We start from the raw sequence: 16,832 nt of genomic DNA on the forward strand, positions 1-16,832 counted from the left end.
GGAGGTCATTACACAGCATTGACCTCACATGTAAGTGCATCTTTACATGTGTGACTATAGACAAAATAAAAACTGGCTCATAATGATGGTTACCTTTTTGGTGCTATATAGACCTTTAACCAGTCAGAGAACTGTGTAAGCATCCAGATGATTCTTTAAATTGGCATGGATCTATATAGAACCATTGACTTTACTAAAGAACCCTTGAAGAAGCCCCCTTTTTATAGTGTAGGCTGATAGCAGAGCCAGTCCTAATACATCTCCGACTCTGTTGATGACTATCATCTAAAGATTTTCAAGTAGAGTTGAATCAGATGTATCATAGCTTACTTAAAAGAAATCATGCTATACTGTTTATATTGTTACTGATATTGGTATGAATGCTGTGGTCCTCAAACCAGTCGCTAGGGTCCCTGAAATTTCTCACATTCCATCTTGTCTCAGCTTCCAACACACCCGTACGAAGCCATCAAAAAACACTGAATACAGGTGTGTCGGGAACTTGGGGAGCTGGAGATCCACTACATGGTCTTTAATCGTTGCCCAATTTTTACTGGAAACGTCAGCTGTTGAATATTATCTAGTATGTATGCCAGGTCCTCCTTTTTCAGACGTCCTGTAAACCCCTTTAAACACACATATCTACTGACAAATGTTTAGGCCTCTGGTTTCCCAGCATTTGGGACAACGCTGCCTTCCACCTCTTAACTTTATTTCAAGTGTAACAATGAAGAAACCCGGATAGTTTTGATGTAAAAAAAAGTGTGTTTAATGTTTTTGGTCATTTTTGAGGGAAGTTTAGCATCCACTATCTCTGCAGTGGGTTTAGCTATGGTGGAAACCATTCGCTATGTTAATAGGATCTCAGAGGTAACACAATACTCCTTATTCTTTTCTGATAGTGATGCTGAAATCACGATTGGTTGATAGCAACGACTGCAGAAAACAGGGAGGCAGTGGTCCCATTCCCTTTTATTCTTTAGAAATAAAGCCAGAACGGTCTGCCATGTCTGCACAATACAGACCATAGGCGGAGGCTTCTCCAGGACCAAGGCCGCCTTTCTCAGACCGCCTTTCTTGAGCTTACAGTAAAGTGGATTTTGCTCCTGGTTACCTGGTTCATCCGATAAGTGTAATGTTTCAACAGTAAAAGTGCAGTTCTTGGACGTTCCACTACAACTCAGCTACTCCATGTAATGAACAGAAAGGGTGTGAGACAATCATGCAGCCCTGCAGGCGGTCTCTGCCGGCAAAGGCTGTCAATCACTTTATTTCCAAGTGTAACCTCTTATTTTCTTACCAAGCAGCGGAATAAGGTTTTAAAAACTGACTTCTGAGGGGGAAATAATAAATGTGTCAATATTAGCACAGACAAAACATGGAAAGACTGAGATGGAAAATGGGCTATTGTGTCATTAAAATGTATAGGCATCATACTGCAACCAGCCAGCAGAGGAGCTAGACCTGTGGTTGCTTCACCCTTGGGAGACATTGAGCTGCCCATGTTTTCTGCAGCCACTGGTTGATCCTGATCTGATATGTTTTCTCTAAAAACGACTAGTTTTTTAATTGAATCACTTTACGTCATCATCAGACTACTCTTTCTTGACTTGTTTTAGCGTTTTCTGCTCATAATAGAATGAAACTGATACCAGATACCAGATACTTCAACGTGTGCTGCCTCTCATTCCAACCAGTCTTTAGCCACGGCGTTAGCAGAGCCAGTGGCCGCTTTGTTCATCACCCTCTACTGCCTGTCCGGGTTCAGGCCCAGGCTGTGTGTTAAAACCATATGGCCAGTCACCCGTCCTCCTACGCTGCAACAGCGTGGAGTAACTCATAACTACTTATTATGTTCAGTCTGGGGTCTGCTGCCTTCGATTTGCTAACGACTTTTCCAGCTTCTGGCTGTGTGTCTGTATGTGTGCGTGTGTGTTGTGGCAGTGTAGCTGTTATGGTACACATATGGGCGAGAGAGTGAAAGGGTAAATGTGTCAGCCATTCAGCAGAAGTCACGCGAGGTGATCCAACTCTGCGCAGAAAAAAAATCCCGTATTTTATCTTTATCTTTGTTAGGCTGAATCATTGACCACACCAGCCCAACCCACATGCCTCTAGAGCTGATATAAGAAGGGTGCAGCAACTCAGGTGATCTTTAATACAGGGTTAAGGTTTTGAAGTGACACTAAATAATAATAATAATACAAAATTAATAAATAAAATAAACATAAAGCTTGTACAGACAGGTTTGTTCTTAAAATATGTGTAGCAATCATGTAAACAGTGAAGCAACTGATGATCCCAAAGACGTGATCAACTCAGTAAAGTGTTTTACTGTTGAAAAAAGTGTGAAGAAGGTTCTGAAAACTGAAAATGAAATATTCTGGAAAAACTACCTTCATTTGTTCCTCGCCCTCAAACAACAAACAACAGGATATACGCTACATGGACAAAAGTATTGGGACACCTGCTCATTCATTGTTTCTTCCAAGAATCGTTCATGTTTCTTCCGAATAGAGTTTGTAAAGATTTGATTGCATTTAAAGACAGGAGCATTAGTAAGGACAAGATGTTGGATGATCACCAGCCCACCTCACCTCATCCCCCACTCCCCAACTCATCACAAAAGTATTGGATGGAGCACCATCATTGTAGAAAGCACTGTTCCACTGCTTCACAGCTCAATGATGAGGGGCTTTAGACCACGTTTACCTACGCCTGGCATTAGGCATGGTGCCAACAGGTTCATCTTTATCATGTTTATCGGTTCCAGAGAGTCCTGTTCTATTGGCAGGACAAGCTAGACAAGATGTGGGATGTGTGGCTTGTGTCAGCAATGGATGCAACTTAAATTAGCTGAATTAAATCATTAGAAAAATGATGAGGTCTACAAATTTCGGATTGTATACTGTATATTATTTTTTCATTGTAAAGGTGCACATATTTGTCACTGTACAGCGTGGACTGTACAGCGAAATGTGTCCTCCACATTTAACCCATCTGTGGTTGTGAACACACACACACACACACACACACACACACACTAGTGAACTAGGGGCAGTGAGTACACACACACCCAGAGCGGTGGGCAGCTAACTTCAGCGCCCGGGGAGCAGAGAGGGTAAAGGGCCTTGCTCAAGGGCCCAACAGTGGCAGCTTGCCAAGCCCGGGAATCAAACCCACAACCTAGTTATCAAAAGCCCGGTGCTCCAACCACTGAGCCACCACTGCCCCATTGGCCATGTTTTTTAGTAAGACCTACCATATAGGTGCACTTTTTACATCTTTTTTTATTTTGACCTGATTTGCCATATGTTTAAACATTTCTAAAGGCAGTGTGTTTAATATTTACAGTCACTGAAAGTAGCCTCTAAGGGCCTTCAGCTACTGTATGGACTGCGGACACACCCCATGAAGAGGATGAAATAGTTTCACTCCCACTGCTCTCTGCATGTGAGCTGTGTGGGTGTGGCTGCGTAATGTGTGTTTGTGTGAGTGGTTTGAGGGTGCTTCTGGGGTACAAATCAATAGCGGAGGGCACTGACCCCGGCCCCGGTGGTGGAGGTGTGGTATTTGTGGAGATTCTCCACAACGACTTCTCTCTTCAGCAGCTGCTTCAGTCTGAATGGCTCTTTGTTCAGCAGATGTGTACTGAGCGAGAAATGTAGAGGTAGGGGTATAGAGAGAGGGAGAGAGAGAGAAAATGTGAGAGAGAATGAAGTTGAGGGAATAGGAATAAGGTGTGTGGTGGTGATCATCCAACCTCCTGACCTCACTAATGCTCTTGTCACTGAATGCAATCAAATCAAATCTTCACAGCAGTGGTCTAAACTCTTGCAGAGGAGCCTTCAGCCTTGGACAGTAGAGACAGTTACTCCAACAAAAGTAGGATACACTCTTTTTTTAACACCCCGATTACTGAAAAAACTATGAAAGAGCAAGTGTCCAAATACTTTTTACTTTTTACTATCCAACATAGTCAGTCACCTCTTCTAATGAGTGGCTTCAGCTACATTAAGATGCATTGACAGATGTTAACTGTGCACACACAGCTTGGTTAATCTCCATAGAAAAACATCGCTAATAGAATGGGATGCTCAGGAGGACAAGAATCCTGCGATCACCATGCTCGGTACTAAGCGTCAGCTAGAGGGGTATAAAGCCCCCCCCCTCCCAGCACTGATCTGTGGAGCAGTGGAACTGCAGTCTCTGAAGTGATGTTTCTCAGTCTTTGGGATTTGGGAGTTGGAGTTATGCTTTTGATCCAGAGCTCATCGCCCAAAGTCAGCACCTAACCTCACCATTCCCCTTGTGGCAAAGGGAGCAGTTGGAGGTAATATACACTATACATCCAAACGTTTGTAGACACCTGGTCCTCCAACGTTGCTTTTGAAATCAAAGGTATTAATAGAGAGTTTGTTTTCCCTTCTGCAAAAAAGCCTTACACTACCTTTTGGAATATTGCTGAGAGGATTTGATGGCATTCGTCTATGCCAATCAAACGTATCCTGAAGGTATTGGCTGCACCTGAAGCACTCTAGAAAAGTCAGTTCCACGACTCCACAGCCCAGTGCCCTCTATCTACCGCATGGTGACTTCAGACTCATGCATGGCATTGACAATGCTTTTGCTGTGCATGAGCAACTAATTGCCTGTGTTAGTAATAGGTGCACTGTAACGTAGTTAAACTCATTGATTAAAATGAGAGTCTGGATACTTCTGTATGTATACCGTGCTCAAAGGCACCTCAGCTGTACATGCCGGTCCTGGGAATCGAACCAGCGACCTTCTTGACCTTCCCAAGCCCGCTTCTCTAACCTTCAGGCCATGGCATGAGCCGTTCGTTCTTGTAAAATGTGATTAAAGATTAAGTAAAGTAAGCCGTACCACGCGTAGGTGTGTCTGAACTTCTGAATCATGCTGTATATGAATCTCTTGAATGCCCATGGACAATTACAATGCCTGCGGGTCGAGCACTGATGTTTAAAACATTTTCATTTCCTCTTTCATGTGTTGGTAGTGGCATCTGTAACGCCATTTGTTTTTCTCATTCCCTCTCTGGCTCTACACTGCCCATGTTGGCTCTGAGTGGTGCTGCTAAGTGCATTAGCGAAATGCACTGACTTCACTGCCACTTACTGCTAGTGGAAACCTGTCGTGTGTCGGTTTCCAGGCGTCTGGCTTTCACTAGTACTTTTTCTGTGATTTGACGCCAGAAACAGATGGCACACATTAGGACTGACTGTGGGATGCTTGTTTTGTGATGTGCGGCTAAGCTTGTTCGCTCATTTTCTCGCTGTTTACCTTATACAACTCCCTTATACAACAGTTCTTTCAGACCCGGCAGTCTGATTGGTTGAAAATAGTCACATTCAGTTTGCTATCCAGTTTAGCCATTATGGAGGCTTAGCAACTGATGGTCTGAAGGAAAACATTGCTCTAAGCCACTGGAACTATTTTCTTGGCAGAAGAAAATTGCGAGTATATGAAATAGGAACAGTGTTCACAGCTACAAGCGTATATTCTGAATGTTACCACATTGTGTAACATCACAGCTGTGTTGTCTTCACAGCTGTGATGTTACTACCAGTATTCCACTCGCGCTCTGTAAATCACCATGTTTGTTTTTCTGTATTGTCTTGTTTGTGAGAATAAGGATGTGACCCAATCCTGTTTTGTAATAACCTGTGTGCAGTAATTGTTTGTTATTGGTTGCGTTGTGGCAAAAGAGAAACTGTATTTCATCCTGTTTAAACAGGCCTCATCATTTACTCTAGGTTATTAACTATTATTTGCAATCCTATTATTATTAATAGGATATTAATACTAAGTCATTGTCCTAATAAGTTATTAAGTTATTGGTCCTAATACAGAAGGCATTATGAATGATTTGGTAACCATTTAACACAAGTAAGAATTCCATTGTACAGTAACTGCCTTTTTACTGAATTATTCCACAGGGAGTCCCACAGGGTTCTATATTAGGGTTTTTTAGGTTTTGCTAATTGTGGTAGTAATGTAGTTAAGAAAGTGAAGAACTGCAGTATGGGTCTACACAGTGTTAAAATGGTAAAAGGACCCATATCCTTTAGCCAGAACATTAACGCTACTGACCAGTGAAGTGATCTGCTGTGGCATCTGTCAACGGCTGGTTTATATAGGCATCAAGTGAACAGACATGTTTGACAGGGTTGACATTTTGATGGGAAAATGACTGTGGTCAGAAACATCTCCAAAAACTCCCCACAAGAGCTACCGGTATGCACTGGATAGTACCTACCAACATACTGTAGATTCAAGTGAACAACGACCTGTAAACTGGTGGCAGAATCAAAGGCACCAAGGCTCATTGATGTGATCCATAAAGGTCCCACCTCACAACTTAAAAGAGGCTTTGAATGCTTAGATCTGTTGGTCACAAAGGGGACCTTCTCACTATTAGGAGGGTGGTATTGATGTTATAGCTGATTACTGGATGTAAACGGGCTCTGTTCTGATTGGTGATTAATAGTGTTTATATACAACCTCACGCTCTTTATTTAAAAATGGGAAATTTGGTTTTCCGTCAGATGGGCTCTTTAAAAACCTGTGATATTGCGGATTTTAAAAAACAAGGAATCCTGAAGATCAGAGTGTTTTTTTCATCTCGTGTTTTTGGCCTGAGAGAAAGTTGCGTTGTGTATAGCTGCTGAAAGCTGGACAATGACTTTGTTTGAGCACAATGTCAACATGACCAAGTGTGTGTTGTAGGCGGGACACTGAACAGAAACACACACTGGTGGTTCCTGTTTATGCCATCGCCTCTATTTCCTGTCACACCCAACACAATCCTTCGATTGGCCAGTTGATCATTTTCTCCACTGGTGGTGTTAAACAGAAATTGCTGATAGGGGGTGTTGTGTGGTTTGGTTGGGGGTATTTACATCATTAGAGGATGAAGATGGGATTCTAGCAGCTACTGTTTGGCGGTTTGGAGGGTGTTTAATATAGGCATGCAGGCTAGGTGATAAAATATTCTTGTCAAGAAGAGACACGTACTTGGAAATTCACACAGATGTGTACCTGGGCGGGACTGAAATGATTAGGCCACTATGCGGTTGCTAGGTGATTGCAATGGTGTTGCAAGTTGGTTGCTATGCTCATGCAAAGTGGTTGCTTGATGGGTGCTGCATTGTTGGTAGGTGGTAGCTATGGTGTTGCAATTAGGATGCTAAGCAGTTGCTATGGTATCCCGGGTGGATGCTATGCCATTAATAGGTAGTTGTGAGGTGGTTGCTTTGTGGTTGCTATAGTGCTGCTAAGGAGTGGCTAGGGTGTTACTAGGTGCTATGGTGTTTTAGGTGGATGCTAGCATGTTTCAAGGTGGTTGATACGGTACCTCATGTGGTTGGTTGGGTGTTTCTATTTTTTTAAATTTTTTTTATCACTTTTATGCATCATTCTTTCCTAGTGGAATAATAAGGTTTTTTTAAACCGTACATCCAATCAAAAAGCTGCATACAAGCCTGAATTTTACAATCAGGAACGGCATTTCAGTGCGCAACCCCATTCAGACTGGATGGGCCTGTGCAGGACTAAGCAGTACATCTCTCTTTGTGTGTGTGTGTGTGTGTGTGTGTGTGTGATCTTAGTGATGTATTTGAATGTAAATCCTCTGCTTTTGTAAGAAGTAATCATCACAATTCGGTGAAAGAAATACGACCAGTATCGCCCAGCTCTGGTGCTTCATGCAGGCTGGGGTAGAGTGTTTTGGCTCAGTTCTGCAGAAGCTCTAAAACATATAAACCTCTTGAAATGTGAGTGTTTTTATGAATCTATAGCGGTTAGCAGTCAGACAGTACCAACTCATTATACAGGACCACTGATTTGAAGGATATTTGGGTTATAAAAAGACTGGCTAAGCTTATGCTTCTGGCCCGTGTGCTTAGAGACTGTATTTGGTTATGATAGCCCCTGCTGAATCTCCTTCAGGGCTCTGAAAAACCCATTTGGGTCTGGCAGCGTGGAGCGGCCGAGTGAACGAAGCCCGTCTGAGGACGGATTGACGTCACGCTCTCGAGCCTTTCGAGCAGACGTAAATATTTTGAATGCCACGGAGGATTTGTTTGACAGGCTCCGTTCGGATGACTCAGTAGCTGACCATTATGTGAGTGGCGTGTCAGGTAGAAGTGTGTGAAGAGTAATGTGGATGATATGGAGGGTTTGTTACTCCATCCCTTCCGCTGTGGCGCGTGGTATGCTCGGCTCATGAGCCATTCTGTAATTGTGGGTACAGTTAAGGGCTGTGGGATGTTTCCTTAATGCATTTTTGTCAGTATATACACCGATCAGCCATAACATTAATACCACCCCCTTGTTTCTACACTCACTGGCCATTAGATCAGCTCTACTTACCATATAGGAGCATGTTGTATATAGTTCTATAATTACAGACTGTGGCCTCCTTTCACCTTGTTCTTCAATGCTCAGGACCCCACAGGACCACCACAGAGCTACTATTTTTTTGGTGGTGGGCCACTGTCAGAACCTCAGTGATACACTGACATGGTGGAGGCATGTTGGTGTGTGTTGCGCTGCTGGTACGAGTGGATCAGAGATAGTAGTTCTTCTGTCCACTCACTGTCCACTCTATTAAACACCCCCCACCTGGTTGGTCCACGCTGTAGATGTAAAGTCAGAGACAGAAGCTCATCTGTTGCTGCACAGTGCTGATCATCCTCTAGTCCTTCATCAGTGGTCACCTGACGCTGTTGGCAGAATGTTTCTGGTTAGTGGACTATTCTGAAAAAGGTTGTCTTTTGTACTGTATGCTGGAGCAGGGTGAGTCCCCTGCCCCATTTCTTGGGGTCAGTTGTGGTCGTGATGATTTATCTCCAGCTTGCTGTTAATCTTCTTAGTCGTCTCCCCCAGGTGCTTTACTCACTCTCCACCCTCAGTCTGGTTTGAGAAACACTATGCTTTTGTTCATTCTACTTTCTGTCCATCAGTGGGATCAGACTGGAGGATCTCAGATGCTCTGAGGTGGATGTGGTGTCCAGTTTTGCAGTTTTCTTTTTAGTCCATCCATCTATACATCCATACTATATGGACAAAAAAATATTGAGACACTTGCTCACTGCTCAAGGGTATCTACTGTCTCAACTGCCCGGGGTAGACATTCTCCTGTTTTTTGGAGCATTGCTGTGAGGATTTGATTACGATTAGCAACCAGAACATTAGTGAGGTCAGGATGTTGGATGATGACCACCCCCACCTCAGCCCCAACTCCCCAACTCATCTCAAAAGCACTGGCTGGAGCACCATCATTCCAGAGCTCAATGCTGGGAGTCATTATACCCTTCTAGTCCACACCTAGCATTAATCTGCTTCAAAGAGTTCTATTGTATTGACAATATGTCTCTACAGTGACTAGATAGGCTGTGTGTGTGCGTGTGTGTGTACATTTGCACATCTGTGTCAGCAATAGGTGCAACTTAAAATAGCTGAATGGATTCATTTCAAAGGGTGTCCACAAACATTTAGACATATCGTCAGTGTCAGTGTTGTCAAGTAGGAAGTGGGTCAATCATGCGAAACCGCTAGCCTTTCTTAAAGTATAGCATTGTGGCTAGATGGCTATGATGACATATCATTTGAGCAATATGAGCATGCGTTGGTTGTGTTAGACTAGTCAACAGACTGCAGAAGAAAGCAAAACTATTATTTACTGTTTCTGCCTGAAAAAGAGATAGAAAATGTAATCTTTAAATATATTATAGCTATTAAATCTATATTTATATACAATTTATATGTATCTATTTATCCATCTGCCTTCCATTACTTCTGTTCACTAGTGCTATGTCTGATACAGTCAAACCAAACTGAGATTCAGTCCATGATACTGGATTTACGCTTCAGTTTTTTTCTATCACTTGCAATGCTGTCGTCCATAGAAGGGGAAAGGACTAGCACATACCTCCTCCGATACATGTGAAGTCCGCCACCAATTCCTTTCGAACTGCCACCAATGCAGCTCCACTAGTCAGCATTGGCTTCCCAGCTCTAATACATCTGCAGCTGCATATGAAAGATGCATCACAATTAAAATGATAAGGGGAAGAGAGTGCCAATTGTGCTCTCTGGGGCTCTGGCTGCTGATGGCATCAGCATGACCTGGGATTCGAACATTGGCTCTATCAGTGGACATCGCTGGGATTCCCAGACTCTCTGGGTGGGTAGGATGGCCGTTCCCTTTTCCCACCACTCAGCATGATGTCTTCCAGTGTGGTGGTCTGTAACAGAATTAGCAGGTAGTGTTCTCCTGTAAGTGCGTTTAGCTGGCCAATGATGTTGATGATGATGATGCTTTAGGGGCAGTTCGATAAGATGTGGCTCGGTTGGACAGCCATCACCGTCCCAGCACGGATAGCAGAGTGTGATGGGGAAAGGTCTAGCTACTGGGTGCTACATTGGTGGAAACCTGGAAAAACTGATGCTGTTGATTGATGCTGGGTGCTAGGAAACATCAAGCAATGCTTTTCCATTAGATATCATAATTAATGAATTAATGTTCTCCACCATGCGTTATCATGCTTTTCCATAGCTGTACCACAAGATTTTGATGCATTGGTTTACCCTCTTTCATCACACCGCCCACCCCAACATTCAAATAAGGCTTACATTAGTGGTCTGAGATTAACACACACACACCACATACACACGCATACACACACACACAAACTTCCCCAGCTGCACCTCTTCTGTCTTATCCCTTAAGGCCTTTCAGGACAGCAAGACCCCATTACTCTACTAATTGGAATCTGACCATAAACTCCCCCCCTCCCCCTTTTCTCTTCTTTTCAGAACACAGCCGTGTGTTTGTGTGTGTTCGTGTGGCACCGCGTGAGGAGGAAGCCTAACACTTCTTAAAGACAGAGCTGGTGTCCAGTTGCCTCGGGTGATGGCACTCAGGCGCGCCGTAGCTGTCCTGCTCCTCGCCCTCTACAGCGTGGCCTCTGCAGGTAGGAGCTGTTTTCCTCATCTTTCCCTCTCCGCCCCCCCCCCCCCCTCCCCTCTCCCCTCCCGCACAGTAATAACCGAGCAGTGAACGGACCTGCCGTGACATGGCACAAAGCCTCTTTATCTTCTGTGATGTTTTTCCTCACAGACATGATGGATGTGATTGATAATTTATTACGAGCGGCTCAGGCGGCTCACTGCTGTCCCGTGGCTCATAAAGACGAGAGTACAGGTGCTCCTCCAGGCTGTACTGAGAACTGAAGGGGAAATGCTACCCGACCTTGTGTTTAAAGGAATAGTTAGGTATCTAACTATTAAATTGACACATTTGATTATTTGATTATTTTATAAAGTTTGATTCTTTAGTTTAGCGCTGGAGCTATGAGGCTAAAGTTATACCCCACCTATTATCATCAGAATATTACTTTTTAAATATTTGCATTAATTATGTTCTCTTATCTCTATATCTCTTTTTTAGCTACTTAGTAATCTCCTGCTTATTGCACAGCATTACAATACAGGGGTTCCACAACTGCACTGTATACTCCTGTATACTAAGATGAAATAATAAAATGATGAAAATTACTGTATCTGAATAGTAGTTTTAAGAGTCGCCCAGCCATTGTATGAAGTCAGAACAGTGGGATGTGAAGACAGAGAGTACAAGACTGCAATCAAGCTGTCAGGGTTTAAACAAACCAGTAATACTTCTATATATTTATAGATATTTACTGAATATTTAATGAACTGTCCCCTTTTGATTCCCAACCTCTATTTCTGTTAATATATTTATTTCTGTATATCTGCTGTCACACAGCTTGTACTGCTTCAATGCATGTCATTTTTTTTTTAGATTTTGTTCCAGATCATTTTGGAGCATTTCCATTGGTTCATTCATCATGAAATTTGGACACGATGTACTTAACATCTGTCAGAATCACATTATGTCAAAAAAGTGGAAAATGGCAAAAATGGAGACACAAGGTTTGTGTGACAGCGATGATGTACCTTTTATTTTGCACTTTTCTATTTCTGTATCTTGGTTTCATATGTTATATTTTGGACCAATAAACTATGATTTGATTTAAATTGGCTTGTAAACTCTAGAATCATCACAATTTTGCCTCACTTGAGTTTAACGTCATTGAATTGTTAAGTGAAAATGAAGATGCTAATGTGGTTTCTGATACTGTATGCCACCCTACTATACATATAAATGGAAAACAGCATGTCGCATGATCAGAATCTGTAGGTGTAGCCTGAATTTGATCAGTATACATGCACATATTAGTGTATACATGCAAATAGTAATTTTTGGCCAAAATATTTCTTTAAGGATCACACAGAGCTATTACAACTTAATAATAATAATAATAATGATAAAAATATACCTGACTTTAAAACAACCATACCATGGGTTTCATGCTCTAGCTCCTCACAATTTGAAAAGAGAAAATTGTGGCATTGTTTTGCCGATTCCTATTTAGAGCTGTAACAGATAAGACGTACTGTATGTTTTGGTGTGTGTGGAGGGTGTGGTCCTGATAAGCTGCTCTTGTTTCTGAATCTCTTGCCGGAGCGAGTTGCCTGTTTTGTCAAGCAATCACGGATCACCCTCAGTGCTCGGAATTTCCCCGCTCCCTCCCAGCATGCTCACCATGGCCATGGGGTTATGAATTAAGAAAGTGCTGACAGGCTCAACACCAGAGGAAGAGACCGTTCACGCATTAAAATATGAATGTTGTAACTTGTAATGCACAACTTGATGGCTGCATTATGGAAAGTCCTGCCCTTCAACGAAAAGATACATTCGCCTTCCTTGAAATGGTTGTGTTCCGTTCATGTAGTCTAACCAGAACAACCTGAAAAGCCCAATTTTTAGAGACTTCAGTAAAGTGGATAAAAATATGGATTTTTGTTGTAATACCTGGGTTATAGGTCCCTCTTCATTCAAGTAGATTGGAGCCTTGTCTTGATGTAGCACCTGTTTGATAATGGCACCAGTCCGTGGTTGGTTGGTTGGCTGGTTTTCCTGTCGGTCAAATGACCCCTTCCTGTCAAAGTAGGTGGTTCTTCTCCAAGTTGCATGAAACCTGTACTCAGACGTCTGGCCTGTGAAAATAGGCTTTAAATGCAAGTAAACAAACTAGGAATGATGGTGGTTGTCAAGTCTGGGCTGCTGGATTGAAGCGCTGTGGTCTGAGAGAAGACTCAGACAGTTTGGGGATTTGGCTGAAAACTTATTTTGCTTTCTTCCTCGCTCCCTCCTGACCATTCTGGTTTTAGTGGATTATTTAGTGGTCCCTGTTTATGATGCTTTTTTCATCCGAACTTTGAATGCCATTTTCAGACCATACAGATTTCTTTTCCCACAGATTTATCGCCAGTGCTATTGCCTGTTTCCTTGAGAACGAGACATTTTCATATGTCTCTGCAAATCTCCACATTTTTCTGGAAGTACACACATTCTACAACTTCAGTCTTTAAAGGAAACTGTATACTTATGCCTATTTGCTTTACCTGATTGCATTGATCACCTTACATCCAGGGATACAACTAGGAATTTAATGAAAATATTTTATGGATGCAGCCCATTTACCATTTGCCTGTGTTGTAGCTACTAGCTTCGGTAACAAGACAGAATAAAAATAAATAAACTATAAACTCTGAAATTGAAACTTTTTCAGGAAAAGCCAAGTGTTTTACCTTTTAATGTAAGAAGACGTTATTTTGGAAAATGCATTTTCTATGTAATAGCATTTAATATGCTAAATATGACTAAAATTACTTCTGTAAAAGGTGTCTACATTTTGGTGCATTCTTTTGAGGACCTCAGTGAGGTCAGGATGTTGGATGATTACCACCCGACCTCATCCTCAACTCCACACTCCAAAGAGTATTGGACCATCCCAAAAGTGTTAGATCCACTGCTCCACAGCTTAATGGGCTAGAGGGGGCTTCATACTCGTCTAGCCCAATAGGTTTATATGTATCTGTTCCAGCGAGTCCTATTCTGCTGGCAATACTTTTTGTCTACAGGGACTAAACGAGCTGTGTGTGCATTTTTCACATCTGTATCAGCAATTTAACACCAAGGGGAAAGTTAACAACTTTAAATAGCTAAATGCTTTCTTTAGAAGGGGTGTCCACAAACATTTGGACATATAGTGTACATGCTGGCTTGAGGCCTTGAATTACGTTAAAGCCTTGGTATGTTTGTACCAATATAGGTCAGCGGTTATGCCAGAACATTCACAAATGGAAAAAAAATACATACCCACCTACTCAAGCTGGGCTGAATCTCTCGAGGGTCCATTCCTGTTAGTGATGGTCAGGCAGGAGGACAATGGGCCGCTTGAGTTTAGCAAAGCTGTGCGCCTCCTGCTGTGACCTGCTCTTTAAGACAATGAGCTCACATAGGAGCCTCTCCACCTACCTCTTCCTCCAAAATGCTCATGCCAGCATTGTTGCATTCCCCCATAGTTTCCAACCTACAGGAAATCCATTCATCTACGCCAGCTCATCGCTGCTGCTACTGCTTCACTGAACATGTTTCCAAGGTTTAACCGATAGTTCTAACTGCGAGTTTGTGTTGTGAACTCATTGAGCTTTAGTTGATGTGATTGAGCACAGTGGTTTTAACCCTGTTTGAGTATTTTGTACAATTTAAATGACACACGATTACATGAAGTGTGACAGAACAAGGTAATGGATGACCTTGTATCTCAGGGTCATCATGTAGAGTTATTTTTTTTTTTTATGTGTAAAAAAAATAAAGTGTATTTATTTCATTAAGTAGTAAAGTGTGTTAAATGTATGCACCGTATATCACAGTTCTGGGCTGATGGTTATATCCAAAAGTTTTAATAGTGGTTATGCAGATCTACCAATGCCGTATGTAGAAATGTAGAAATTTGGACTATTTATTAACATTACAGTGAAAATATATCATAGTAAAATATGTCTTTTGCACAAATATGGAATTGATTCAATGCTTAGATTCTGCCTTTTCCACACATTTTACATTTTTCAATGAACTGCTTCAGTGATCTTTCACTATACTTTTGTTTGTGAGTTAGGACCAACCCCTTGAAGCTGGCATGGGGATGCGAACCCAGAAGTATGCTGGGCAGGATTTCAGGGCAGCTTCAAGGTGGTGCATGAAGTTGCGCCCCCACCCCCACCCCCCATGTTTGTGGTGAATAGCAGGGAAGAAGGGAGGAGGTGGGTGGTGGTGGGTGCAATGTAGCTCAACACGAAGATGGAATGAAAGTGGAGGGGTTTATACAGGGAGAAGGAGGAGTTGGGTGTGGTTCACTTAATGCCTTTAAAAACTACAATTTCAAAGCCTGATTCCGTGCAAACTTGGAATATCTGTTTAGCAGTTGTCCGTCTGCCATCATAAAGTAAAGCAGTGTTAAGGGGGAACGTCTGTTTCTTTTGAGACCTACTTATTCAAAGTGTGTTTGTGGATGAAACTGTCTAGACTCGTCCAGAACTTCAGTTTTTAGGAATCCTAGGTCCAAGGTGAATTTGTGAAGGTCAGACGCATCGGACAGTTCAAAAGCCTAAGTGAACTTTTCCCCTGATGTTGAAGTTCTGTTTTTATTTTGGACAGGATGGCCTCCCTGAGAGACGTCCAAATTTCTTTTGTTTTTGGAAATCCAAGACTAGGACATTATCTAATCTGCTGCATCAACATTTTGGCTCGTGATTCGTTCCACATGGGCTGCTGGGGGAATCAAGCTTCATCTGTTTTTTTTCTTCTTGAGCGCAGACATTTTATTTAAAAGAGTTCAGTATAGTCTGGATCTGATTGGCCTTCAAGTTCAGAACCAGTATATGAGGAAATATGAGGATTTTCGCACTGTTTCCAAGAAACAAAGTCAGACTTTATAGAGATAGATTACAGATCAGATAATATGTTTGATGAAAGAGCTACAATTGCTTTAATGTGCCTCAGATCATTCATGCTTTTCTCCTAATGTAGTTATATCTCCCCTCTGTGTATGATCAGGCTTTTTAGGCCTTTATAGAAACCCCCCCACCTCTGCCCCTGTGGGATTCTAGTCGTGTGGTAAGGCTTACCTAACACTGGTGCAGATTTTTGGACATATTAACATCCACCCATCAGCCATAACATTTATCAGATTTTTTTAAGTCTTAGGTTGGGAGGTGGGGCTTTATGGATTTCATCAGTGAGCCAGTTGGATGGATGCCACTTCACAGGTTGTCCTTTCTTGGTCTCATTTTGGTAGTTACTAACCACTGCATACCAGGAAAAACCCTACAAGACCTGTCTGACGTCTTGGAGATGCCACTGTAGATATCAAAGATGATCAATGTTTTTCTATATGACATTCTATAATGATCCATAAGTCCTGGGTTTCCAGGTTGGAGGTGTCAAAAGTAATAGAAAGAGTAAAAAAAACAAAGAAACAAATAAAATAAAATAAACAAAAACGCAAATGAGGTCACATGATAACTGCACAGTAAACTAGATTTCCACAAGAACATTGCATTAGTGACATTTTTTTAAATAGATGCGGTGGCTGACTTCCTTTGTCACGGACGAGCCACCTGCTTCCTTCAGCCTTCAGCGCTGGTAGCACTGTGTGACAGGGGGAGTCCTACCTAGGAGGTGGGAATTGCCCATGACTAAATTGGGGAGCAAAAGCATTGAAAAAAAGAAAACTTCAGACATGTAGTTTTCAGAAATCATTGGGCCTGCTTTAAGAAGCATGCAAGGGTCTGAGGGTTCCTCTTTGGTTGAGACTTCGTTCAGTTCATTGCAAAAAACAGTTTAGGTTTAGGTCTAGATGGGACCTTTGCAG

At 42.2% G+C, this 16,832-nt stretch overlaps 1 protein-coding gene across 4 annotated transcripts in view; it reads left to right on the forward strand.

The window, feature by feature from the left end:
* tgfbr3 (transforming growth factor, beta receptor III) overlaps positions 1-16,832 on the forward strand; it is a 138,218-nt gene that overhangs the window by 6,111 nt on the left and 115,275 nt on the right. For 3 of the 4 annotated variants that reach the window (XM_072684041.1, XM_072684043.1, XM_072684045.1), the window contains exon 2: positions 10,843-11,000. In XM_072684041.1, the coding sequence (XP_072540142.1) occupies positions 10,940-11,000 (61 nt within the window). In that variant the 5' untranslated portion in view covers positions 10,843-10,939. Of the gene's footprint in view, positions 1-10,822; positions 11,001-16,832 lie in introns of those variants that run through there. The other variant, XM_072684042.1, reaches the window with a different exon arrangement.

This window comes from Salminus brasiliensis, chromosome 7 (genome assembly GCF_030463535.1).
Source record: "Salminus brasiliensis chromosome 7, fSalBra1.hap2, whole genome shotgun sequence".
In the NCBI taxonomy this organism is placed as follows: domain Eukaryota; kingdom Metazoa; phylum Chordata; class Actinopteri; order Characiformes; family Bryconidae; genus Salminus; species Salminus brasiliensis.